Source organism: Phyllopteryx taeniolatus, chromosome 1, assembly GCF_024500385.1.
Source record: "Phyllopteryx taeniolatus isolate TA_2022b chromosome 1, UOR_Ptae_1.2, whole genome shotgun sequence".
NCBI lineage: Eukaryota > Metazoa > Chordata > Actinopteri > Syngnathiformes > Syngnathidae > Phyllopteryx > Phyllopteryx taeniolatus.
Window position 1 is genome coordinate 19789485 of NC_084502.1, and position 27399 is coordinate 19816883.

A 27399-nucleotide genomic window follows, 5' to 3' on the forward strand; every position below is an offset into this window, starting at 1 on the left:
GGTCGTAACAGAAAACAATTGAGAAGCACTGCTGGAGGGGGTGCCCTGGCGCAGCAAAACAGTTAACCACTTGTAACTTTTCTGACGGTGTTCTGACTGGGAACGAGCTCGGCACTGGGTGTTTTTATTTTTTTTTAAAAAAGGGTCAAAAGCTAAATTGTTTTGATGTGTTTGTTTTACAGATGATCAGAGTGACTGAGGCCACATCACCGTTGTACTATAATACTGTTTTCCCTACAGTATGACAAACAAAAATCAATCATGAAGACTTCCATTATGATTAAATCAACCAAAGATTGGAACAAATGTCAGGAAAAGTGGGAATTCCTATGAGTAATCAATATGATTCATAAGATGACTGACTATAGAGTACAATAAACAGCTGTTTCTGGAGCAAATGTGCATAATAGCCATAACCATTGGGAAATGAGCATTGCACATCAAAGAGATTCCCCAGAATGGGTGCTTTTTTTCTCAAAAACAAAGAATGACGACGAATAGCTGAGGGCCACATGCCATACAGTACAATGAGTGTTCCTCTTCATTTCCTCACAGCTTCAGTCTCCACCCTCTGGCTCCACCCTTCTTACCACTTCACTTCCCACCCTGGACTCTAGGCCAGGAGGAAAATTATTCAAACCAGACTTGAAACAGTATGGTGGTTTGTCTTCGATGTGTGGCTCACTAAAAAAAATCCTCAGCTGCACATTGTTCACAAAGGTAATTCTATATTATATAGACACTGCTTTTGAAACCTTTTGTCCTTGAAACTGTGACTGTGAGTGTTTCGGGTTAGAAACTTGTTGGAGCAGGTTTTTCCTCTTGTTGGGCCGTGTCACACTTTTGCTGTAAGAATGCAGTTAGGCTCACCTTGTTTTCTCCCTGGCAACATACGGCTATGGTAGACTTCGCTTATCTCAACCAGCGCAACGGAATATTTGGATGTACAATAAGGATAAGTAAATGGAGGAGAAAAGCTGGAAAAAGGGGGATAGACACCAACGTAACTGCTTCAGTTTCTTATTCATCACCCAGAGGTTTAGTTTACTTTCTAAGATGTGTTTTCTTTTTTACAGCATCAAGACTAAACCTGGTAATAATCACTCTTCAACATCCTGCTTGAGTTAGTGCTTCACGGCAAGAACAGATATGAGGTCAGGCTCATAAAAATTCACTCCGGTATTTTCAGAATATGCTCAAGGATCCGCTTTCCCTATTGTCAGCAAAACCAGTGGAGGGACATACTACTACACAAACAGACAGACAGACAGGCCGATGTTAAATGATGTTAAAGACCTGTAGTGTTTGAAACTCTGGATAGTGTTTTGCAGAATTTCTAAATTTTGGGAAGACACATTTTAAATCTCAAAGTGATCAAATCTGCTATGGGCCAATTAAACTAAAGGTTGACCTTTTTTGGTTTCTATTAGAAACTAAATTTAAATGACAGGAAAGCCCTACTTGAACATCTGAAATCTATTTGGATTGATAATGGGCACTTCAAATGTTAGCAGGACTTTCATTTAACATGAGATCGAATGTGATTAATTCTGAACAGTCATATCCACAGTTACAATAGGGCATGTACACTTGTACAACCACATTATCTCACTTGTTTACTTTTATTTAACTTCTCTAAAAGTTTTTTTTTTTAAATTCAATTAAATTGGGTTTTACAGATTATAGGGCACGTTACTGGATCTTGGTCTCTTTTTTATGTTGAAAAGAAAAATGGCATTTGAACAGGGGTGTGTAGACTTTTTATATTTACTGCAGAAATGATGTTAAAGCCCAGTGTATTTTGCAGAGTGCAGACATTTTCAAAAGCACAGATCCTGCGCGAGTTTGAGTCTACATGCCAGACACTCTCTGCTTCTGACAACAGAGGGTTTAAGCAGGAACTTGAGGTAACCAGTCTGCTACATTAAAGTTCAAACTTTGTTTTATTTTTTTCCATGTCTAAGCAAGAAACTTTTCAGTGTTGGTTTTGAATGTCTGTTTCTTTTATGTGAATGAGTGCTTCATAAGTCATACACTTTAACTATCATCATTACTAAATTATAAAGTCAAAACAAGAAAACTATGAATATTGAACACTTTCATTGATAGAATGAGCACATCTCATTGATGCTTTTGTGAAGGGGCTGAGGGATGTCGGCAAAGATCTTTCAACCGAGGCGGCGGACCTGGAAGCTAACAAAGAAAAGAATCGATACCCGTACATATTACCATGTAAGTGCGTAACATACAGTAATAGTATGTTCAACAGTGTTTATGACTTCCATTCACCTACATTTTTCTCAACCGCATGTGACAATAGATGACCACTGCCGTGTGAGGCTGTCCATTCAAAACTCCTATCCCAACTCGGATTACATCAATGCCAATTTTGTACCTGTAAGAGTTGATTCACACCCCTAAATGAATACTGCAAGATCGATTTACATAGAAGTACGGGTTTGTCCACATATGTGTGCAGGGTGGAGGATCTGAGCGAGACTTCATCTGCACCCAGGGACCCATGCGTGACACCATAGACGATTTCTGGAGGATGGTGTGGGAGCAGAATGTCAAGATAATTGTTATGGTGACATCTCTGAGACATAGGGACTTGGTGAGACACACACATTACCTCTGTGTTAGTGTGTGTGACAAGATCTCTGTTCACCTGTGAGCCCTCATGACAAGAAATACATTCCTTAACAGAATCAATACATTGTTGCAAGAGGCTCAATGAGAAGATCGCTCTTTCTTTTCACACCAGGAAGCCTCTTAAATCCAGTGCAGTGTTATGCTCCCGAGCTATAATATTTTTTTGCATGACTATAGGTGCAGGATAAATTATGGTATTCTAAAAGCGATACTGTACAGCTTTTTCCTATCAATCCCTGGGTTTTGCTCTATTCAGATTTTTTAATTATTATTCATTGACGATAATTCACCACAAACATTCATGTTTTTTTCTTTTTGCAGTTCAATAATTTCACCAATAACCTTTTATAGTGTCCACATCAAAATGCTTAGAAGTTACAGATTTTAACTGCAGAATAGTTTTAGTGCATTTAAATTAAAACCCCAATTCCAATGAAGTTGGGACGTTGTGTTAAACATAAATAAAAACAGAATACAATGATTTGCAAATCATGTTCGACCTATATTTAATTGAATACACTACAAAGACAAGAATGCAGCCCTATGGGGGGCACAAGCCAGTGCAAACTGTAGGCCGGTCCCGAGCCCAGATAAATGTAGAGGGTTGCGTCAGGAAGGGCATCCGGCTTAAAACTTTGCCAAACAAATATGAGCGTAGATGGGAAGAGAAATGGAGTCAGGGTTATTTTAAAAGAAGAGTTGGCTAAGAATGTCTTGGAGGTGAAAAGAGTATCAGATCGAGTGATGAGGTTGAAACTTGAAATTGAGGGTGTTATGTATAATGTGATTAGCGGCTATGCCCCACAGGTAGGATGTGACCAAGAGGTGAAAGAGAAATTCTGGAAGGAGCTAGACGAAGTAGTTCTGAGCATCCCAGACAGCGAGAGATTTGTGATTGGTGCAGATTGTAATGGACATGTTGGTGAAGGAAATAGTGGTGATGAAGAAGTGATGGATATGTACGGCATCCAGGAAAGGAACTTGGAGGGACAGATGGTGGTAGACTTTACAATAAGGATGGAAATGGCTGTAGTAAACACTTTTTTCCAGAAGAGGCAGGAACATAGGGTGACCTACAAGAGCGGAGGTAGAAGGACGCAGGTGGATTACATCTTGTGCAGATGATGTAATCTGAAGGAGGTTACCGACTGTAAGGTTGTGGTAGGGGAGAGTGTGGCTAGACAGCATAGGATGGTGGTGTGTAAGATGAGTCTGGTGGTGGGGAGAAAGATTAGGAAGACAAAGGCAGAGCAGAGAGCCATGTGGTGGAAGCTGAGACAGGACGAGTGTTGTGCAGCTTTTCGGGGAACGGTGAGACAGGCTCTCGGTAGACAGGAGGAGCTTCCAGAGGTGATCAGAGAGGCAGGCAGGAGAGTACTTGTTGTATCTTCTGGCAGGAAAGGAGAGAATGAGACTTGGTGGTGGAACCTCACAGTACAGGAAATCATACAAGGAAAAAGGTTAGCTATGAAGAAGTGGGACACTAAGAGGACCAAGGAGAAGCGAAAGGCAAAGCGCATTGAGATGCGACACAGGGCAAAGGTAGAGGTGGCAAAGGCCAAACAAGAGGCATATGATGACATGTATGCCAGGTTGGACACTAAAAGAGACAAGGATCTATACAGGCTGGCCAGACAGAGGGATAGAGATGGGAAGGATGTGCAGCAGGTTAGAGTGATTAAGCAAAAAAAAAACAAAAAAAACTGTCACAAAATGCATATAAAGTTCAGTTGACTGAAATAATGCTGATTTCCTCTCAATTTACTAATAAATTTACTTACAGAGAGTGAAGTCTGGGTCAGTTTAGTTGAACACAATTATTGAACATTATTATGAATTATTATTATTGAAGACTATTATTCTGTTATATGAATAACACCAGTTGGTTAGGGGTTAATTGCCCTTCTGCCATCTGGTGGAGGAGCATGTAATCGTTCTGGAAGTCACTATGCATTGGTGGCATAAATAGAGGAAAATGTAGTCAATAATTATTTTCTTACCAGTGAAATGAAGTGGGGTCATTTCTCACAGTATGCAGTGTTTCAGCACAGTTATTGGTAATTAGGTTCTGGTTTAAGCTACCAAATATGTCTCCTTGCCCTATACAGGTACATTGAAGGGCTCCCCTATCTTTTCCACTGTTACATCTTCTCTTGTCTTAAAGTTGAACCAATGAGAAACTACTGACTGCATTAATTAGTCTTAAATGATGGTAATCATTGCAGCTATCATCCAACCTAATGTTGAATTTCTAGCCAGGCAGTGTACATAATCCAACAGTTGGGCAAACTATTCATGTAATGTATGATCAAGTCAAATGTTTCTATGGGTGCAGGTACTATGTGATGAGTATTGGTCTCTGCAACCAGGAACAGTTTATCACGGACCTTTCCAAGTAACAACAATGGCTCGGAAACAAGGCCCAGACTATTTTATCTCCACCATTCAACTCAGACAGGTATGAAAAATTTGTCTTCCCTTTTGCGAAATTTAAATCACCAGTATTGACAGAGGTGCGCGCCTCCCGCCCAGGTGATGACTCAAAACATTTATGTTAGATTAAACGCTGGTGCTATGTGTTTCAGAGAGACTGTCCTACAGATCGGATCATAACACACTATCACTATCCATCCTGGCCAGACCGGGGCGTCCCTAAAGACCCGTCCTCACTCAGTACTTTCTCAGATCACGTGCGGCAGCATTTGGAAGCCATTCCACATTTGGGGCCGACTGTTGTGCACTGCAGGTCTGACCTCTGCCTATCTAGTCATGCTGGAATGATGAACTCCTGTGCCATCCAGAGACTTGTACTCATTCACCGTTGTATATCAGTGCAGGCGTAGGCCGATCGGGGACCTTCGTCACACTGCTGTGGCTGATGCAGCTGTGCGTGAGAGGCATCCGGCCCGATGTACGAGCTGCTGTGGCTGACCTACGACTACATCGAATGTGGATGGTTCAGAATCTGGTATAAGCACAGTTCAGATATCAGAAACAAATGATGAATGAGACAAAACAATTATATGAAATGTAATCACAGAGAACTGCTAAAGTAAGGAACAAAGTGTGCAGCACAGAGACTGAAAATTCGTTGTTTATATTTACCAACGGCAGGCCATGCATTTGGTACCTGGGTCTTCAGTAGGGACTTAGCCAACCTAATACACTTAATACCACCACTATCACGTCACAATTATAGAAAACATCTATACCAGGGGTCGGCAACCTTTGTGACATGGTGTGCCAGATTGAATTGTTCTTCTCTGCGAGTGTGCCATTACGCAGGGTTAAATTATGACACAAACTACAAAAACATTTCCAACGTACCTACATACATCCGGTTTCCCATGCTTTGCAATGTAATCCGCAATGTGATACCTTGCTTCTGTCCCATGATTTTTAAGTGTTAACAACTTTGAGGGTGGTACTATAGCTTGTTTAACATACCATAACATACACCATGATGCGGGGGGGGGGGGGGGGGGGGGGGGGGTTGTTTACTGCAAACAGATAATCAGTTTATGAATGGAAAACCAATATTCATTCATCCATTTTCCAAACTGCTTATCCTCACTAGGGTCGCATGCGTGCTAGAGCCTATCCCAATATATGATCATATAAATAAATATTTTATGAACTGATAACCAGCTGATGAAAAAAATGACCTGGTTATTTATAGTTTTACACAAAAGTACTTTAAGGAGCTCATGAAATAGAAGCGTTTTCTCAAATTCCCACTTTTTAGTTGGCAATCAACATTAATTTTTAAAATTTTGGGTAGTAAATATTTAATGGACGGGGAGAATATAAAAACAGTTATGGACAGTAACCTAAGCTGTCAGCTAATTGTAACACATTTAAAAAGCAGGACAAATTTCACCTAAATTACATATGATACATGACATACGGTAGCCTACTAACCATTTGTTAAAATTCAACTGAAATACAACACTTGAGTTCATGTGGATGTGAAAGGACCGGTTCAACTGGGTTTACCTTGGATCACGCCACTGTGCTTAGCCAGCCCCCATAACCAGCCCCCTCTGCACATACACAATCAATGGGAAAGTCCTCTGCGGCTGGCACTTCTGCATGGAAGTGTTTATGCCGCGCAGTGCCACCCATGGCACGTGTGCCAAAGGTTGTTGACCCCTGAACTATTCTATACAAAGATACAATATAACACTTCGTAACTGTGCCACATATATTATCTAGAGCAGTTCAGAATCAATATTTGTCTAAAAACATGACAAAAACATCCATCCATTCATTGATTTTCTGAACCATTTATCCTCACGCGGGTCACGGGCGTGCTGGAACCTATTTCAGCTAACTGTGGGCAGGAGGCGGGGTACAACCTGAACTGGTTGCCAGCCAATCGCAGGGCACATATAAACAAACAACCATTCCCACTCACATTCACACCTACGGACAATTCAGATTTTTCAATGAACCTAGCATGCATGTTGTTGGGATGTGGGGGGGAAACCGCAGTACCCGGAGAAAATCCACGCAGGCACGCGGAGAACATGCTAACTCCAGACAGGCGAGGACAGATTTTAACCCGGGTCCTCACAACTGTGAGGCAGATGTGCTAACCAGTCGTCCACTGTGCCGCCACCGATGGCGAAAATCTAACATTCACACACACTGCAGCCAAGAGTAACGCTACGCAACTAAAATAATAGACTGTTGGGAAGAAATTAGGGCTGTCACGATCAAATCTTTTTAGAATCGATTATCCTATAGATATTTCGTCAGGTCCTTGTGTAATGGAGCCCCCCATCTTTCTTTCTTTCTTTTTTACTACTACTAACATGCATTTTATTCTCATTTCTGTAACACCGATTTTTACGGATATTGGGGGAGGAAAAAAAATCCAGCGCCCGACATTACCGACCAGTACGACGCTTTGTCCGTCCGCCGTGACGAAAAGAGAGGGGAAAAGCTGGTTGGGGCTACGCTATTACGTTATCACGGAGGGCGAGGAGTGGGTAGACAAAGACGGAAAAGTATGATGCTAATTGCTAAGCTATCGTGTGATGAAGTCGCAAAACACCGAAATAAATTATTGGGTTGTACAGGTCACTTGTCACATAGGTCTGTCTGGAACCGCATTGTAGCAGAGCGTAACCAAATATGAAGAACAAAATAACAAGCCAAATAATACGTATCTGGAGAAACACAAGACGCCCGCTGAACCGGAAATGAATTAATACGTCACTGGAGACGTCGTTCGAGAACGGGGTCTGGTACAATATAAGATTTATTTATTACTACAATGGGGACATTTCCATCATTTCAGTAGCAATATCGCATATAGGAAATATAAATATGTAATACGAATAGCATGCAAGACATCGATACGAGTACATTCATGAAATAGAAATCTAAATAAACTGTTGTCGATGCATAAACTATGCAATTCAATCTATTTGTTATTAGTCTATCTGTTATATTAGTTATTGGTTTGTTTTAAAAAATAGTGTGCTGAGTTTTATTTCTGACATTTGAGACTTGATTAATCTGATTTAATACTTTTTTTCTAACCAAGGTTGAAAACAGAAGTAGTAAAAGCGAATTTTGACGATGACACGTCTAAATCTCATTTACTTTGATTTAGGCTGCAACTGCTTCCGCCATTACAAAGTTCATGCACTGAAAACAAATCCTTATATTGAATCCTTTATTAACGATTAAAGAGTCATGATTATGTTGTGCAATTGAACAGTATAACGAATTATTTTTTTACCCTATTACATATTATATTGCAATAACTGTCCCGCAGTAATGTTCTTGACAAAATTTTGAAGTTCAGACAAATCTGGACAACTTGTTCTGGAAGTTGATTTCTATAGGTTGGCAGCTTGGCAAATATAGCCTATCTACACTACAGTCATCACCAATTAATAATGTGCTTGTTGTTTGAATGAAGGGTGTGGGAGCTGTGGAAGCAGATAATTGAAATTGAGTGACTTTGCATTTATAGATTGCTGGAATTTCCTTACCATCTCTCCACTCCTTTGTTTTGAAGCATCTCTTTAACCTGGTCTCCCTTTCTGTATTAGGAGCAGTACATATTTGTTCACCAGTGTCTACTATACTGGTTGAGCGGTGGAAAGTCATCATGGTAAGCAAACAGAAGCAGTGCCTTGCCATGCCCTGGAACTGTGAGTTGTCATCTGACGGCCTTTTCCCTTATTCTGATTTTTGAACAGCTTTACCCACTCAGATTACATGCACCGAGACTTGAGGAGGAGAAATCGACATCATAGACGGAAACATCCTTCGGACCAACCCCCAAGCACATTGCAGCAGATGTTACAACCCGGGAAGCTTCTGCGACGGCTGCTACCCTCTTAATCACAGTTAAATCCAGACCCACATGCCTTGACCTCACAGGGGTGGGGGTCCAACTGATGACAATTCAATTCTAAGAGGCCATGACAGACAAGGGCCTTACATTTTTATTTTTGAGTGGCAGCGATAACTTGGGGGGGGGCAAATCACTGATGGCATCCCTGCTAACAAGTTGCATCTGAGGAATAACTTCACAGATGTAAGTGAAAGGCACCAACTGCGCTCATGATCTATATCACATGAAAACCTAAGTAACGTCACCAGGAAAGAGATAAGACAAACCTGCCAGGCAGGTTAAACCTGTTGCTAAATATGGTACTCGTCCCAAGCGAAAAATGTGACTGCAATCGCACATTTATCTTCAGAACTAATGGTCATTATTCATGTCAACAAAGCACAAGTTTGCAACTGGTTATTTTCATATGTTGGTTCCATACTGTGATTTTCTTTTTAAATTAAATTTTTTTCAAAAGTCATTGTGCAGTGTTTTATTAGCACACAATGCAGGCTACCAGTACTTAAGGATGTATGTGCAGAACTTAACACTGGACTTACTAGAAAGGCAAATACTTGGTATAGCAGCTGTACAAAAAAAAAAAAAGGTCATGTTTCAGAACACTCAGGCACAGTCAGTCCCAATACATGAAGCATCAGAGTATTTTACACTATAATAAAACATTAAGGGGCTTGTTACTTGGATGAGTCTTCCAACTCGTAATAAACATGGACCAATTAATAAATTCCTCTTCAGAATCATTTTGGGCTTTGCAATGTACTGAGAGAACAAGGGGCAATCCGGGACCCTTCCCGCTGCCACGTCCATTGTATGGCGAGTGCTTGTCGTGCTTAGAGATGCTTGTATTCCAAAGAGAAAAAAGTCCAGCATCCACGGGGTTCCAAGTCCTTGTATGAACAGACAGAAAAGTGGAAAAACAAATAAAGACGTCACACCAAACCCAGCATTAATACCGCCAATGTATTCATTGCGAGACGCAGGAACAAAGATAGATGGAAAGAAGTCCACGAAAAGCAGCAAAGAAATATATTACAGTTTTGTTTCTGGGGAGCATATAAACAACTGATAGAGAGTAATAAAAAGATCCACAGTTAAAATAAACAAACTTAGAACTGAGAGATCAAGTCCAATCATCCTTTGGCCAAACAAAAAGGAAGAAAACACCAGAGTAGTTTAAGAATTCCTTTGAATAAGAGAAATAATTGCTTCTACTTATTGTATGTTCATTTCTCATGTACAAGATAGTGTGTATGCAGACATAATGAATATACACATATACATGCCAGTGAGAGAATGTGAGGGAATAGAAAACGACTATAAATGAGCAACCAATGGCTGCGTGAAGAAAAAGGAGCCGTCTAGTTCATGTGGCCTTCTCCTTCGATCCAATTAGTGTACGGTCTCTGACATGTTGATGGTTTCCTGGATTTCACGGATAACGAGGATGCGGGTCAGCATCTGCTCCAACTCTTCTTTTGGGATAGGCTGAGTTGAGTACCAAATGGGGCTGTTTGGAGCCACAACGGACTCCGGAGTCAGGTAGAAGGTGTCGTTACGTCCTTTGGCGCTCTGTGGACTGAAGAGAAATACATTGTGATGATCACATAAGACTAGTAATGCACCAAAATGATAATTTGTGACCGAAACGGAAACCCGAAACTGGGGGAGTCCACGCCCGAAGCACTAAAAGGAATTATCAATCAAACTGTTTTTGAAAGCGCTTTTCATACAAAAAATAAATAAATAACGACGGTGTCTGTAGAACAACAGCAGGAAATGTTCCTTGACATTACTCTCTCTAGCAATCTCAATTTTCCACAGATTCCTGAATCCAGTCATATACATTGGGTACGGAAAGTTTTCAGACCCTCTAAAATCTTTCACTCTTTGTTATATTGCAGCCATTTGTTAAAATCATTTAAATTCATTTTTTCCTCATTAAGGTACACGCAACACCCCATATTGACAGAAAAAAACGTAATTGTTGAAATTTTTGCTGATTTATTAAAAAGAAAAACTACCACACAGCCGTAAGTATTCAGACCCTATGCCGTGACACTCATATTTAACTCGGGTGCTGTCCATTTCTTCTGATCATCCTTAAAATGGACCTACACCTTCATTGGAGTCCAGCTGTTTAATTATACTGATTGGACTTGATGAGGAAAGCCACACACCTGTCTATATAAGACCTTATAGACCAGCTCACAGTGCATGTCAGAGGTTCGTGTTACAACCTTACACATCACAGGTGCTTGCCTTGCATTTCACTATGGTAAAAGTTTTTTGCTCTTGCATTCACAGTTTTGCGTTTCAATGTGTTTTTTGAGGCACAAAATGCTAATTTTGACTCGCAAATAGCGATGTGAGACCACTTAATTCGACCCTTGCGAATGGCCAGACTTATGGGTTTTTCAATATACGAGCCAACGTCCGGACGATTTTTTGTTTGGACTCACGAAAATTTTTATACAAGTGCTATATGGTGACAGTACATTCAACTCACTTCACAATAAGCAGCAGTTAGGCAGATAGTGAACATTTCTTCAAAAAAGAGGTTTCAAGTTGTTTATTGCCACTCCCAGTTGAAGTTCAGTGTAAATGATACATAAATCAAAGAGTATTACTCCTTGTGTATTAAAAAGTCCACTCAAAAAATGTTTCTCAAAAATCTCAAAAATGTACAGCAAAAAATGTCAAAAAAGGTTTAATTCATTGCATTTAGTTTAACCATGTAATTACAGTTTTTTTATATAGTACAATATTATGAGTGCTATTTTCCTCATTAAAAACATAAAATGTTTAGTATTTTTAAGGAGGCTGGAAAGGATTAATGGCATTTCCTTTAATTTAGACCCTCTAACATGGACTTAGCATAAAAGTGTCAATTTCATAAAAAAAAAAAAAAAAAAAACATGTTTAATTCATATTTCACACGTTTCCTGGGCAGCTGTGGCTCAGTAGGTAGAGCAGGTTGTCCAGTGACCAAAGGGTCACGGATTCAAATCCCGGCTACGACTGTGCGAATGTCGAAGTGTCCTTGGGCAAGACATCCATCCATCCATTTTCTGAGCCGCTTCCCCTCACTAGGGTCGCGGTTGGGCAAGACACTGAACCCTAATTTGGTCCCAGTGGGCTTGGCAGCGCCTTGCATGGCAGCAGTCATCCATTGGTGTATGAATGTGTGTGTGAGTGGGTGAATGTGAGGCTTTGTAAACCGCTTTGGGCACTGTGATGGTGAAGATAAAGCGCTATATACGTGCAATCCATTTATCATTTACTGAGGGGCACCATAGTCAATATTACATCCCAGATACTAGAAAAGGTTGGTTCGGTAAAATATGGCACCTTTTAATGGGGAAAGATGATTTGAGATATAATATATATATACCAGGAGAAACCCCACGCGGGCACAGGAGAGAGCATGCAAACTCCACACAGGCGAGGGTGGGTTTTAACCCGGGTGCTCAGAATTGTGAGGCAGATGTGCTAAGCAGTCAGCCACCATGCTTCCCATCATCAATCAAGTTTAAATATTAGTCAAAGACAAGTAAACACAAAATGCAGTTTTTAAATGAAGGTTTTTATGATGAGGGGAGACAAAAAATCCAAGCCTACATGGCCCTGTGTGAAAAAGTGATTCTCCCCTTAACCTAATAGCTGGTTGGGCCACCCTTGGCAGGAAGAACTGCAATCAAGTGTTTTCAATAACGTCCAATGAGTCTCCTATAGCTCTGTGGAGGAATTTTGGCCCACCCATCTTTGCAGAATTGTGTAATTCAGCCACATTGGAGGGTTTTCGAGCATGAACTGCCACTGAAGGTCTTGCCACAGCATCTTAATAGGATTCAGGTCAGGACTTTGAGTAGGCCACTCCAAAGTCTTCATTTTGTTTTTCTTCAGCCATTCAGAGGTGAACTTGCTGGTGTGTTTTGCATCATTGTCCTGCTACAGAACCCAAGTGCACTTCAGGTTGAGGTCACAAACTGATGGCCGGACATTTTCTTTCAGGCTTTTTTGATAGACAACAGAATTCATGGTTACATTTATCACAGCAAGTCTTCCATGTGCTGAAGCAACAAAACAGCCCCAGACCATCACACCACCAGTATCATATTTTACTGTTAGTATGATGGGGTTTTTTTCTGAAATGCAGTGTTACTTTTATGCCAGATGTAATGGGACACACACAGAGATGTATTGGGCCCAAAATTCAGCCTGGGAATTTAGATGGAGAGGCCCCCGGTGTGCACAATCGAAGACCAAATTTGTTTTGTTCCTCCTGCCTTGCAACGAAGCCTCGAATACTAACCAATGGCCGATTGTGATTTTAGGTCTCGTCATTTTTGCTGTATACACTGTATGCATAACAAAATATAATACAAAACAACACACGGCATCTCTACCGGTCTGGTTATTGCTGTTACCTGTTCCATTCTATTCCTTCTCCCCCCAATAAGACCACCACATCTTCCTCTTCCTCCTTGTTCAAGACCAACACCACCTCCTCACTGCCACCATGGGGTCACCCAGTCCCTCAATATCTCCTCTGCTAGTGACATTTACCCCCGATTCATCTGCTGCTAATAATCGTCATCATAACAAGGGTTATGTTCTTAATACACAAAGCCAATCCATGTAAGAAAATGCCATAACACACAACACACAACCCACCCTCTTGGAGGGTTTACATGTTTTTATATCAGCATAATCCTGCTCATTTGTTCACATCAAATAATATGTAATTATCTGTCCTGTTTATTCACGTAATGTGTACGTACGTTGGACACTTAATCTACAAATCAAGCCAATGGGTGCACGTAAATTGTGTATGATGGACAACCTGTTATTTGACCCATCAAAGATGTCCGCTCACACCAAAAACAGAAAGGTGGATACCGAAGGCAGAGGTTTCAACAAAATAGGGACTACTAAATATTTATTTACTGAAATCAGAGGTAAATCCATGTGTTTATCTTGTGGAGAGCAGATAGCCGTGTTTATGGATTATATTTAGAGGACATCGCGGAGAATCTAGAGTTTCAACTGTGAAGTGGAGTGACAAGTTTTTTACTTCTTGTCCTCGGCATTGGATGAGAGCTGTGATGCCCGTGACACAGCCCAGTTACTCGTGTTTCTCAGAGGGATAACGCCAGACTTCAAGATTACGGAGGCATGATCAGAACCAGTGAAGTGGGCCACATTTCACTTCACTTTTGTTCTGCACCGTTTGGCAGTTTGACAACCATAATGTCACACATATTGTTAATTGGTTCGAGCACAAAGACAATGTAAAATGTAAAAAGCTAAGAAACTCAAAATGTGTTTTTGTGTTTATGTGACAAAATTTTAAAAACAGACATTTGGCCAGGTCGGCCTGGAATGGACCGGCTGTTCGGGAGTTGTTCCAAAATTCCCAATTTCCACCGCACCCATGGACACACACGTTCCAAAACCTTCCACTTTTGTCTCAGCAGACCACAGAGTATTTTCCCAAAAGTCTTGGGGATTTTCAAGATGTCTTCTGGGAAAATTGAGACAAGCTTTAATGTTCTTTTTGTTCAGGAGTGGTTTTCGTCTTGGAACTCTGCCATGCAGGCCATTTTTCCCCAGTCTCTTTCTTATGGTGGGGTCATGAACACTGAGCTTAACTGAGGCAAGTGAGGCCTGCAGTTCTTTGGATGTCGTCGTGGGGTCTCACCTCTTGGATGAGTCGTCCCTGCGCTCTTGGGGTAGGCCGGCTACTCCTGGGAAGGTTCACCACTGTTATATGTTTTCGCCATTTGTGGATAATGCCTCTCACTATGGTTCGCTGGAGTCCCAAAGCTTGAGAAATAGCTTTTGAACCTTTTTCAGACTGATAGATCTTAATTACTTTGTTTCTCATTTGTTCCTAAATTTCTATAGATCTTGGCATGATGTCTAGCTTTAGAGGATCTTTTGGTTTACTTCACTTTGTCAGGCAGGTCCTATTTAAGTGATTTCTTGATTGAGAAGTGTGGCAGTATCTGGCCTGGGTGTGGCTAAAGAAACTGAACCCAGGTATGATAAACAGTTATATTTTAAGGGGGGGGGGGGGGCAATCACTTTTTCACAAAGTGCCATTTGGTTTGGATTTTTTTTCTCCCTTAATAATAAAAAAATTCATTTAAAAACTGCCTTTTGTGTTTACTTGTGTCTTTGACTAATTAAATTTATTTGATGATGGGAAACATTTAAGTGTGAAAAAAGTGAAGAAAACAAAAAAAAAAATCAGTAAGAGGGCATACACTTGTTCACACCACTGTATATCAGGGTCTTGAACAAATTCCAGATCTAGGACCCCCAACACGATGGAACCTGGAGCCGGGACCCTCTACTTATGTATATTATATAAAAAATTGTGTTTTATATTAAGCAGGTCTTATAATCGGAAGTAAAATGAAATTGGGATGAGAACGGCATTTTTTGACTTGAGCTCGTTGTCACATTTCTGTGGGGCCAATTATATATTACTCGTGCACTCACTGTAGTAGTTTCGCCACGCTGCACTATTTGCATATCTGTTGTTGACCAATACTGGCCACTCATGCCAGAGTAGCATCTTCTCCATTTGCACACTGATTGAGGAGTATCTGCAACATTTGCACAATCAACATTGTCCCAGATTATCGCACTACCCGTCACTTTAAACTGCATACACTCCTTGAAGTCTCGGCGCCCTTTGCACAATGGTCATTGCACCGGACTATTGCAACATTAGTCATTCGAACTGCTCTAAGTGCTAGAGGACTCTGCATCTTTTGCACAATTGTCAAAAAACCAAACAAAACAAAAAATATTAATGTACCAGCATTACCAGACAACTAGCAACCATTTATTGCTCAGTGACTGTTTTTTTTTCTTTTTGTCAATGTCTTTATGTCAAAAAAGTGTTCTCTGTCAATTGACTGTCTGTTGTCGTACTAGAGCGGCTCCAACTACCGGAGACAAATTCCTTGTGTGTTTTTTTGGGCATACTTGGCAAATAAAGATGATTCTGATTCTGATGTATAAATGCACCTTGTTATTGTGCAACCAATACTAAGATATTCAAATATACACAGGTTCAAATATTTATGTTTTTCATTTTAAACAATATAAGAACAGGCAATCATTCTTGTTAATTTACAGTAATTTGAATTTGCGGCTGGGCAAAGAGTGGCAGGGGAGTGTTGGTGCTGAGTGAAGCCGCCAGACACGTCATTAGTGGATGTGCCCTCACGCTGGCCCCGCCGAACTAAGGAGGCCCATGGTGTTTTGTGTTAATTCCATTTGTAGATGAACTAATTTATTGTCCAGTAAGCAAAGACTAGAAAGGACGGTGGATAGGAGCGGTGTTCTGCAGGGATTATCTTTTATTTTAGCTCTATTAGACCATCGTGACAACCATGCTTATGCATGTGGCCAAACCGCCCCAGCTTGCTCCTTTGTCAGCTTGAGCTGTTAATAGAGTCCGCTGCTTCGTAAGCCATTGGGTCTTGCAGAGCACTGCGCTCCGAAGGACATAAACGGTCGTGAGCATTGTAGTTACGAACTCAAGGTAACCGGATGATCATAATCTCAGCATATGCTGGCGATCAGATGCTAATTTACTGCAGATATAGCAAAAAATGTGGGTAAAAATATCCATGACTGTCACGAGCCAATGCAACAGCAGCCGCTTGGCTGGCCACTGGCAACCAGGGCACCGCTGAATGAGATGGCTCGTTATATCGGCAGAGTTTGTTTTTTTTTTTTTTTTTTTTTTTTTAAATGTCGGACCTATCGTCGTAATGTCATTTCCCCCCCTATATCAGTCCGATAATTATCAGTCCCGATAGTTCTTGTAGATCCCTACATTAATGTATTGTTATGAAACCATTATTTACCATTTGAAGAGGTAGAAATCATACAGCTTGATGGGGCATCGCAGAGGATTTTCCGGATCTTCCAGCTGCTCTGAGTACATATCATCTGTGACTAAACAAACAGCAACATTGTTACTAGTCTTTAAAAACGAGGCTTGGTGACCACATTTAACTAATCCAGGTAGGTGTCTCTTACCTTTCTGTCCTATGAACCTTTCTGTTGTTTTCAGGTACCGGATGCTGGTGCTCTTGTCTTTGGGATTATTGGGACTCTTCCTGGTGTGTCTTAGCACTTTCGAAAAGGCAACCTTTAGATGCTGATCAATTGTCTTCAGATGAAAATACCTGCAAAAAACAATCGCTATTTCAGCTGGTACGGTCATACAATATTAAATAAGGAATGATTTTGTGTGTGTGTGTGTGTGTGTGTGTGTCTGCGCATGCACACGCGTGCACATGTGCGTGCATGCACGTGTGTGTACTTGTGGCAACAAATGGGTCCATGACGACTCACTTAGTGTTGAAGAACATCAGAGTTGTAAGCAAAGTTGATGGGGAATGAGCCCCAAGTTGTTTGCATTCCCACAGCATCTCCTCCGTCACATGACTGGAGATTATATAGCCTGGACGGAGATACAAAGAGTATAATGCTTAAATGGATATGGGTCAGTAGTTTTACACTTAAAAAAAAAAAAAAAGGTGACAAGGAGAGTCATGTAAGAGTATCTTAATTTGGTACAAATTATCATAAATTGAAATGTCCAAATGTGATGGTACAATCCAGCTCATAATCCCATGTGTTTGTACATTTGCTATTTCACGCTGCATCCAAATGGGGAAAAAAAAGTGTGGATTCTGCATTAGGTTAATAACAGAAAGACCCACTACAAATCTGAATGTGGTTCACATTTTTGTTCTCACCAAGTGGATGAACAGATGGCGTCCAAGGTTGGAGAATCTGGTGCAAACTTTGAGCAAAGCGAGTGTAGTACTGGTCTGAAAAGATGTCATCCACGCGACCATTATCAAACAGATACTGCAAGATAAGAGCATGGATATAGCCGCAACCATACAAATAAAGACGGAAATATATTTTAGGTGAACTCACCTTTTGTATGCACAGAAATACATAGTAAAGTACATCAGCTTCATAGGGCTCTCCTTCCAGGCCACGGGCCTCTGTGGTCATTAGAGAAAGACCCATGCAGAGCTCAGCTACAGCACACGACACCAAATCTTCCTGGAAACGCAGCGCCTGGCGTCCTAAGATATACCATACGTACCTCACTTAGTTGAAGCAACGAGATGACAAAACAGAAAATACAGCATTAACGTGAAAATTGTGTACTCACGGCCAATTGGAGCCAGTGTGGTTTTATCAGATTTGTCCAATTCTCCGTTTTTGCGCTGAGCCCAGGCACACCACATTTCCAGCCCCTCCTCTGGTTTCAGGGTGGTCGGAAGCAAAAGTTCCTGAACTTGCACTTGCTGCTGGCCATCTACCTCTGCAACCACTGTCTGAGCCTGAGTTTATACCAAGAAATACCACGTTTGTATTTATACAGTGGATATAAAGGACTATACACTCGTATTTTAAAATTCTGATTTTTAAAAAAAAAAGACCTAGATGAATCAGTTCATAACTTTTTCCACCATTAATTTGACCTATAACCAGTCGAACACAAGTGAAAGTTTTGTTTAATCTTTTCAAGAGGGGAATTTAAAATATACAACTGAAAAAATGTGGTTGCAGAAGTGTGCACACGCTGGTAACTGTAGATGTTGCTGTGTTCAGAATTAACCAATCATATACAAACTCGTGTTTAATGGGAGCCAACACACACAAAAAAAAATCTCAAAAGTTTTTTTTTATTATTATTTTATGAGAATAATTTGATGATAGGCGGCACGGTGCACGACTGGTTAGAGTGTCTGCCTCACAGTTCTCCACCACGCCCGCGACCCTAGTGAGGAGAAGCGGCTCAGAAAATGGATGGATGGAATTTGATGATATCCTATATAAAAAAAAAACCATGTAAATCTCTACTTGCTTTCCAGGACATTTATCTGAGACACTGCACAAGAATACTGTATGGCAATATTTAACAATTAATAACTTCAGGTTATGTCCAGGCTGTATACAGAATATACCAAATCATGTTTGCACAATAGTATTGTAGTTAAGGTTTTATTTTAAAAAAAGAAAAAGAAATGTAAACAAAGCTCCAAAAATTAAGATGACATCAAAATGTAACCCTAATTAAATATTTGTTTGTCACTACAGCACACACTGGCATACAAATTTGGCTAGAACACTGGAGAAAGAAATGTAACTGATCTTTATGTCTTTAAAAACGTACTTGTTTTTGTCATGTAGTATGTGTTTGCTAAATCACTCAGCGAGGGTTTTCAGTGGGTGTTTTGCAGTTTCTCTCGTGTATGGATGGCTGGATGGATACTTTATTCATGCTGTGAGCAAAATTACATTTAGTAGCTTCATAACAAAGTTTAAAAACCTTTCCACATGACTGTGTTTCTTATGAGCAGTTAAATGGAAAAAAGATCAAGCTTTACACTCGCGGGCACAAGTAATTTTGAAACAATGACGTGACGTCATGACCGTGGAATTCATTATTTTATTTTTTTTATTCCCGGTGACCAGTTTAGCAGATGATATTGGTAATGCAGTACAGGGTTCCAATAAGTAAAGCAGTGGGTGATTTGATGACAGGATAGTGAAATATAGTATTTATTTACAAACAGCTGCAACAGGAGTAGGGCTATGCTAGCTAGCCCCTCCATTAGCCTCACCAGCAGTCAGGATGACTATGAGAGCGCACAATTTTATTTGTAGATGTTGTCCAAAAAGAATATAGCCTACAGTGAATATACGATCATAACAGCGCCATCCATTCTCTTCGTTTCGATTTAAAACTGGCCGCGTTTGGGAAGCCAGCATGTACAACGGTGGCCTATGTCATCTAGCTCGGCCTGCAAGTTTGAGAGGGAGAGTTTATTTTGCCTGCCGCTGATTCACGTGACTGAATCATGACCGCTGATTTGGCAAATGAAGACTTTCATGCACTTCCTCCTTTCTTTCCTCCTCATATGCAGTCCACTCTTTTCTTTTACAGAGAGTATAAATACTCGATAACGTAAAATTGCACTTTGTTAAAGCAACGTTCGTGATTATATTGAAGGCGGTATATCGCCCACCGGACAAGGTGTCCGTGTTATCACAAAACCTTCAGGCTTCTGCTAGAAATTAAAGGAAAAAAATGTCAGGAAAAGCCTATTAGAACATCGGAAATGTATTTGGAGTTAATCAGCGGCACTTTAAATGGTTCCAGGTGTGTGCTGACTCCCATTTAACATGAATTTGAATGTGATTGGTTTAATCTAAACACAGCCACATCCACATACAAGAGGGTGTGCACACTTGTGCAAATACATATGTATTATAATGAGGGAAAAGGTTTCGACATTATCTTGGTCTCATTTTTTTACATCACAAAAAGATGGCATTTGAATAGGTGTGTGTAGATACGGTAGATGAACAATTGCGGAAGAGCGGAGGGTGGTTGTACCTGTATCTGCTGTCCATCCTGCCCACTTAGTCCCTGTGCATGAAGCACCTGCTGCTGTGGGTCCCAGATGAGTGACTGCGTAGTGTTGGAGTAGCCCTGTACTGCGACTGGGATGTGGATATTTCCATTCATCAGTTGAGCAGGGAAGAGTGTGTTGGCAGCCAATGTGTGCACCACTTCTTCTTGCCCACCCAATCCTCCGGCGCTTGTTATGCTGGAAACGGCCTGAGCTGTCTGACTTTGACTAGAAGAGTTTTTCAACTTGTCATTTTCAACAGTGACTTGTGTTGGCATTGTGTTCATGGTTGTAGTATTGGCCCCGGCGACCTGCACAGTTCCATAGGCTTCCTGGGGGATGGCAATGTGTGTGACCTGCTCCCGACCTCCGGCCCCCGCAGGAGCAGAATATACAGGAATGGTCCAGGTCTCCCCTGTGGGACTAGTGATAGTGCCTGTAGCACTATAAAGGTGAGAACTGTCCACTGTTAGGAGGTCTGGCCGCAGGGAGACATAACTCTGCTGTTGTCCCTGTCCTTGTGGGATAGCTAGGACTGTCGCCACCTGCTGACCAGGTAGGGCATAAGATACAGTAATGGGCATGTCCACCTTTCGTTTCTTGGCAGGCTGGAGGACACTTGCGCCTTGGGATGTGGTGCCCAGAGCCCTCCTCTCAACATTGTCCTGTTGCTGAGTGGGGGAAAGGGCCCCCACTGTTTGAATTTGGATCTGTTGTCCCCCTGCAACAGCTGCCACCAACTGGGCTTGGAGCTAAGACAAGGGAACATTTTTCATCAGCTGAAAGGGGACCTAAACCCATTTTTTTATTTTGCAAGAATACACCACTAGGCTAAACATGGTGTCCTTATTGATATTGCATACATGGAATAAGAATTAAACATATATATTCAGCAATTTCCCCTCCTTGAGCAGTCACCTTATCATGGTGGAGGATGTTGTGTGTCCCAATGATCCTAGGAGCTAAGTTGTCTGTGGCTTTACGCCCCTGGTAGGGTCACCCATGGCAAACAGGTCCTATGTGAGGGACCAGACAAAGCACGGCTCCGAAAACCCCTATGATGACCAAAATAAATGGACAAAGGTTTCCCTTGCCCGAACGCGGGTCACCGGGGCCCTTCTCGGGAGCCAGGCCTGGAGAAGGGACTCGAAGGAGAGCGCCTGGTGGCCGGGCCTGCACACATGCACAGCCCAAAAGGATAATGTGGGTCCCCCTTCCCGTGGGCTCTCCACCTGTGGGAGGGTCCATAGGGGTCGGTGCAGTGTGAGCTGGGCGGTGGCCGAAGGCGGGGACCTTCCCCAGCTAGAGAAACATGTGACTGGTTAGAGTGTCAGCCTCACAGTTCTGAGGACCCGGGTTCAATCCCCGGCCCCACCTGTGTGGAGTTTGCATGTTCTCCCCGTGCCTGCGTGGGTTTTCTCCGGGCACTCCGGTTTCCTCCCACATCCCAAAAAACATGCATTAATTGGAGACTCTAAATTGCCCGTAGGCATGACTGTGAGTGCGAATGGTTGTTTGTTTCTATGTTGCCTGCGATTGGCTGGCAACCAGTTCAGGGTGTACCCCGCCTCCTGCCCGATGACAGCTGGGATAGGCTCCAGCACGCCTGCGACCCTAGTGAGGAGAAGCGGCTCAGAAAATGGATGGATGGATGAATTCATCATAACACTTAGGGCTGGCCTACAGGAAAGAGTTGCTTATTTGTTGGCTTGATCCTATGTTTTGTTGGTCATACTATAGAATAATTAATTTCTTGTGTTTTGTGAATAATGCCGAAGATAAACTTCTGAAAAATTCCATGCTAAATCGTAATTGCAATATTTGTTTAAAAGAAACATACAAACAAAAAATTGCAATTAAGAGTATTTTCCCAAATGGTTCAGCCTTACTCCTGATACATGACTAGGTAGTTGTAATTGGGCCCACATCGTTATCGGCTTATTTCCCAGTGACGAGGACTGGCTAACTGTGGCATAAGGTTTAGCCACATGAGATCTTGTGGCTAACTACACACAAGTGTGGCAAGGAGATTTTTTATATTGTTTAGCCACCTTAGCTGAGAGGTTTCATGACCCAGTATCAAACCCGGGTGCCCAAAGTGATTTGAACCCAAACTAAAACCATAATGTCATCAACTGGTAGTTATGCTGGTTATCGCAACATACACGGGGAGTCCGCTAACTTGGTTTCTGAGTTTGGTCATGTGACATTTGCGACATAAGTGCAAGAATTAATTTTGGTGGACAGCAGAGGGCGATATTGCCAAACGTGGCAGCCCCTGAGATGGATGAAAATTGATAATTCTCTTTAATTGTTATTCCTCAAACGCAATATTAATCATACTACTATGTTTAGAACAGTGGGTGCACATTCAATGTATTCTTGCAAAACGCTTTGCTAAAATTGGTGTGCCTGTAAATGTTAGTACCTGTTGGTGCTGCTCCTCAGTGAGATCTCCTTGCTGAATCAGCTGTGCTGTCGTCACACCTTGAAGCTGCTGATGGGAGCCAGAGGGAACTTGGAGGACCTGACCCAGCATCTGCCCTGGTTGCTGGCCCTGAATCTGCACCTGATTTTGGACAGTGAAATCACAGTGCAATATGATAAAACTGAAAGTGACAGAAGAAAAGACGAATCTAACAAACCTGTACAATCTGATGCTCTGCATTCTGCTGAGTTGTTGACTCTTGGATCTGCTGTGGCTGAACTTGGACCTGAACCTGTACAAAAACAGAGAGCTCAGATCTGAAAGCATAAGCACCCCCCACCCATGAGGTTAAAATATGTGCCGTAGCCATCAGTCTTACCGGACAAGCTAGTTCCAGAAGCGACCCTGCCACTTCAGTGCTGTCTGTGTAGATGCAATTTGCCTCTTGCTGGTACACCATCGTCGTAGTGGTGGTTGTAACATCTCCACTTTGCTGGCTAAACTCCTGCAGTGCATCTGGACCCTTACTGGCCAAGGACTCTAGGAACTCCTTCATACGATGCTGGGGGATACTCCGAGCTTTCTGTCGCACGAGCTCCTCATAGGAGCTTGAGCCATCCAGGGAATTATTCATTGCTGCCAACACTTCTTTAAAAGAGAAGCTGTGGAAAGAATCAGACTCATGATAATGTTTATTGGCCAAGTATGTTAAAATACTTTTGATTCTGGTTTTTGGCATCGCTCTAATACTAATACTAGCTAAAAAGACAGTATAACAAAATACACATTTAGGAAATATATGAGGTGTGTCAGAAAGGTTTACAAAAGATACATTTAAAACAAACTATGGGTTTTCCCCTTCAATATGGACCAGACGATCAAGAAGCATGTTACACAAAGGGATCCTGAGGGATTTGCTTCATTTAGCGTGAGAGGAGAGGCGAGAGTTGTGGCAGAACAACTCGAAGCTGCTTCACCATGACAACGCACCAGCTCATAACGCCTTGAGCATCCTCCAGCTCTTGAGCGAGCAGAACATCGCCATGGTGGCGCAACCTCCCTACTCAGCTGACCTTGCGCTGTGTGATCCATTTTTTTTTCTCCTCGTTCCCAAGCTCGGGGGGGGGGGGCATCAAGGGGACCTGTTTTAAAGACGTTGACGACATCAAGTTAGCCATGACGATGGTGCTGCAGAAGATTGTGGAAGAATCCCTCCAGAAGTGCATGAAGGTGTGAAAGAGAAGGCTGGGAAAGTGTGTTAAAGGCTTCTTTATACTCTCGCGGATGGCGACCGCGCTGACGTCACTGCGGCTATCCTGCGCGCAGTTTGCCTTTATACTCGAGCGCAACCCACACATGCAGTTTTGAAAATGTGCTGCAGTTCTCCTCCAAGTCGGGGGTGTCGCTACGGCTGGTATTGGTTAGGACACCACAGGGTGGAGTTTCCTCTGCATTTTTTGGCCATTTCCGGTAGCCGTTTTTCCTTTCCTTTCCGTAACAAGGAACAAAGCAACATCAATGGCAACCGTGGAACAGTGTCTGCTAGAACAAATGGACCTAGATGACCAGATGATACGTTTAAATATGCTGCAAAATCGATCAAGAAGGCGGCGACGTAGGTGGCATGTGGAACCGAGAGGAACAGTGAGTACGTCATCACAGCATATGACGAAAACGGACCAGAGGGCTAGCGCTGGCCAATGCGTCGGTCACGTGATGCAATGTGGGAGTTGTCGGCCGCGCGAATGCGGCAGTATAAGGAGGCCGTAAGACTCCAGGAGGATTACTTCAAAGGTGAAAAACTTGTAGGGTGGATTTGAAATATATTTTGTGAGACCAATGCCGGAACCTTTCTGACACACCTCGTACACAAATGTGAATACAACTGACTCACTAAGCCAGGGGTGGGCCACATTGTAGTTAGGACTTCCCTCGGAGGGCCGGGGATTTTTTTTTTTCCTCATTTAAATTCTTTTAAATTTAGTTTTTCCTTTTAATTTTTTTTTTTGGGGGGGGGGGTGGGGGGGGGGGGGGGCAAGCCCGAAAATGCTCAGCGGTGTTTTATCCCTGCTTATTCAAGAGTTTTGGGGCATTTAAGCAAAAATAAAAAAAATTGAAGATTTTTTTTCAATGCAATTATGAGTGTCAATTATCCACAGATTTTCACTATTTGTGGTCCAGCCGAGTCCCTAATCCCGCCGAATAGCGAGGGTCCACAACAAATTGAGGGATAAGTAGTTTTGACATCAGAAGCCTATGAAGACATGTTTTTCAACTACTATAAAATTTTAAAAGGGGGATTGGTAAGTAAAAAAGATGCTTGCAATATCTCAACATTATTACAAGTGAAGACAATTTCTAATTTTGATATTTTCACAAGAAACATGAAGTCGACACACATGATTTGGTTTCGTGGGCCACATAAAATGATGTGGCAGGCCGGATCTGGCCTGCGGGTCACGAGTTTGACACTTGTGCTTTAAGCGATATAAAGTGTACAATAATGCGACAATTGAGCAACAACATAATTAGGACTGTTGCTATCGAATATTTTAGAATTGATTATTCTATGGATTAGTCAATTGATTAAACCAATAAAAATGTATTTTGGATTAAGGTTTATTGGAAAATCTTTTTTGCTGATTGCTGTTTAAGAGATTAATGCTGTTTATTTTGTATTGTTTAATAATGAAACAAAAACAAATAAGCATAATCACACAAGAGGGAGTGATGTACTCACTAACCTTTTTGAAACAGTTGAAACTACTTCTTGGGTAAACTACTACTTGGATAATGATTAATGCGAAGGGCTACTAGTTTGATACACTTCCCAGGCTGCTTCAGGTTCATCCATCCATCCATCCATCCATCCATTTTCTGAGCCGCTTCTCCTCACAGGGTCGCAGGAGTGCTGGAGCCCATCCCAGCTGTCATTGGGCAGGAGGCGGGGTACACCCTGAACTGGTTGCCAGCCCATCGCAGGGCACAAATAAACAAACAACCATTCGCACTCACATTCACACTTAGGGGCAATTTAGAGACTTCAATTAACCTACCATGCATGTTTTTGGGATGTGGGAGGAAACCGGAGTGCCCGGAGAAAACCCACGCAGGCACGGGGAGACCATGCAAACTCCACATAGGCGGGGCCGGGGATTGAACCCCGGTCCTCAGAACTGTGAGGCAGACGCTCTAACCAGTCACTGGTACTAAGTACTAAGGCTGCAAATAAATATTTTTTGTAATAAATTAAACTGACTTATTTTTCCCATAAATGTATTATGATTCAGATATTGGCTTGGTCTGAAACATTTCAGAAAATAGGGGGGAAATGTTGATCATTGTTTTCCAAAATGTTTGCAAAATTGTTATTTTGATTAAACGAGATAATCAGTGTCCCTTCATGGAGGACAATAGAACTCTGGGAATATTTTCTGTTAAGAGGTTGAAATCAGAGGATTTGGACAATTTTGCTGAAATCAGGATTTGGACAACTTTGCTGAAATCAGGATTTGGACAATTCTACGTTAAACAATGGCTCTAAACGATTCATCGATTAAAATAGTAGTCAATCAATGTGATGGCAGATTAGCTGTTGATTAATCGATTGTGACACCTCTAAACATAATGAAGATGAGTGAAAGAGCTACAATGTTGAATATTTCAAAAGGACTAACTATCAGGACCTATCAAAAATAAATGCGGAATCCCTACCATGACAAACAGATTTGCAGCTCACTGTCCTGTGGCGTCTCAAATAGATAGTATGATAATACGAAAGGGTTAATTCTGAGTGCGTGTAGACGGGCTGGGGACAAAAGCGCGCTAACTTTCCAAATCGGCCACATCAGCCATTGAAATATATGTTTCAAGGAACAGTTCCCCTGAGCAGTTATTTCTCACCACTAAACACATCAGAGCTCTACGTGATATTCTTGCAGCTGATTACACAACACATCAGCTCAGCCAACAGTACGGCTAACTAGCCGCATGTTGCTTGCTATAGACAGCCGGAAATTGCGAGGTATGGTGCGAGCTCAGCCGTAAAAAGTAGCACCCCATTTACAAGTGGCTCCGAACACAAAAAGAAATGCGTATGGTGGTTGCGACAAGTCTATGTTACTAACGCTACACCCACTGTGTTTTGTGTTAGCTGCGCCGCTAGCAGGCAAAGGGTTGCAGGCTCGATAGCATTAGCTACCTCTCTTCCTCCTCAACGGTGCTGAATCTGGGGCCGCCAACTCTCTTTTCGTCAAGCAAGCAAATGTTTAATGTTGTCTGTCCTTGTAGATTAGGTTCCCTATTTTTACAATTTCCTTTATAGCTAGAGGCAAAATTGTTTTCTTTTTCTTGACTACTTATATTTCGCTGGGCGCCATTTTACAACAGTACCTCCAGACCAATGGGCAGGCGATTTGTTAACCTGCCATGCTCTCGCGGGATTTCGAAGGCATATTCTCGCGATGACACGA

At 41.9% G+C, this 27399-nt stretch overlaps 2 protein-coding genes and 1 long non-coding RNA gene across 10 annotated transcripts; 1 reads left to right on the forward strand and 2 right to left on the reverse strand.

Annotated features, from left to right (window-relative positions):
• The first annotated feature begins 569 nt into the window (after positions 1 to 569).
• LOC133480643 (receptor-type tyrosine-protein phosphatase V-like) lies at positions 570 to 9488 on the forward strand. Of its 4 annotated transcripts, none has more exons than XM_061779008.1 (11): positions 572 to 720; positions 1077 to 1154; positions 1808 to 1907; positions 2142 to 2232; positions 2321 to 2397; positions 2480 to 2614; positions 4988 to 5110; positions 5238 to 5398; positions 5485 to 5620; positions 8721 to 8782; positions 8871 to 9488. In XM_061779008.1, exons 2-11 carry the CDS (start codon positions 1150 to 1152, stop codon positions 9013 to 9015), a joined length of 1035 nt encoding a protein of 344 aa, XP_061634992.1. In that variant the 5' UTR covers positions 572 to 720; positions 1077 to 1149; the 3' UTR covers positions 9016 to 9488. The 4 variants fall into 4 exon arrangements, with proteins under 4 accessions (XP_061635011.1, XP_061635020.1, XP_061634992.1 ...); XM_061779017.1 differs by lacking the exon at positions 572 to 720 and adding an exon at positions 770 to 1003; XM_061779027.1 differs by lacking the exon at positions 2321 to 2397 and having other exon boundaries at positions 570 to 720.
• On the reverse strand, positions 3142 to 5612 carry LOC133480657 (uncharacterized). The gene is made up of 2 exons (XR_009789331.1): positions 5472 to 5612; positions 3142 to 4042 (listed from the first exon to the last, which is right to left on the reverse strand). It is a non-coding gene; the product is annotated as an uncharacterized LOC133480657 (long non-coding RNA).
• Positions 9486 to 27352, reverse strand: LOC133480620 (transcriptional regulator QRICH1-like). Of its 5 annotated transcripts, none has more exons than XM_061778979.1 (12): positions 27129 to 27350; positions 23307 to 23589; positions 23145 to 23219; positions 22928 to 23068; positions 20484 to 21251; positions 18249 to 18420; positions 18005 to 18159; positions 17818 to 17932; positions 17411 to 17519; positions 17093 to 17241; positions 16918 to 17008; positions 9486 to 10604 (listed from the first exon to the last, which is right to left on the reverse strand). In XM_061778979.1, the coding sequence occupies exons 2-12, from the start codon at positions 23559 to 23561 to the stop codon at positions 10418 to 10420; spliced, it is 2217 nt and encodes a 738-aa protein (XP_061634963.1). In that variant the 5' UTR covers positions 23562 to 23589; positions 27129 to 27350; the 3' UTR covers positions 9486 to 10417. The 5 variants fall into 5 exon arrangements, with proteins under 5 accessions (XP_061634963.1, XP_061634971.1, XP_061634947.1 ...); XM_061778987.1 differs by having other exon boundaries at positions 27066 to 27350; XM_061778963.1 differs by having other exon boundaries at positions 26642 to 27350.
• Between the last annotated feature and the right edge of the window lie 47 nt (positions 27353 to 27399).

Bases quoted from the DNA above. Each gene is read 5' to 3' on its own strand.
- LOC133480643 (XM_061779008.1), top strand. The intron at 2,233-2,320 runs GTAAGTGCGTAA...ATGTGACAATAG, and splicing joins ATACCCGTACATATTACCAT to ATGACCACTGCCGTGTGAGG. The intron at 5,111-5,237 runs GTATGAAAAATT...TATGTGTTTCAG, and splicing joins CCACCATTCAACTCAGACAG to AGAGACTGTCCTACAGATCG.
- LOC133480620 (XM_061778963.1), bottom strand. From the start codon at position 26,775: ATGTGGCCGATTTGGAAAGTTAGCGCGCTTTTGTCCCCAGCCCGTCTA. The intron at 17,242-17,410 runs GTGAGTCGTCAT...TGTTTTTTGCAG, and splicing joins CTGATGTTCTTCAACACTAA to GTATTTTCATCTGAAGACAA. The intron at 17,009-17,092 runs GTAAGAGACACC...CTGTTTGTTTAG, and splicing joins AAGGTTCATAGGACAGAAAG to TCACAGATGATATGTACTCA.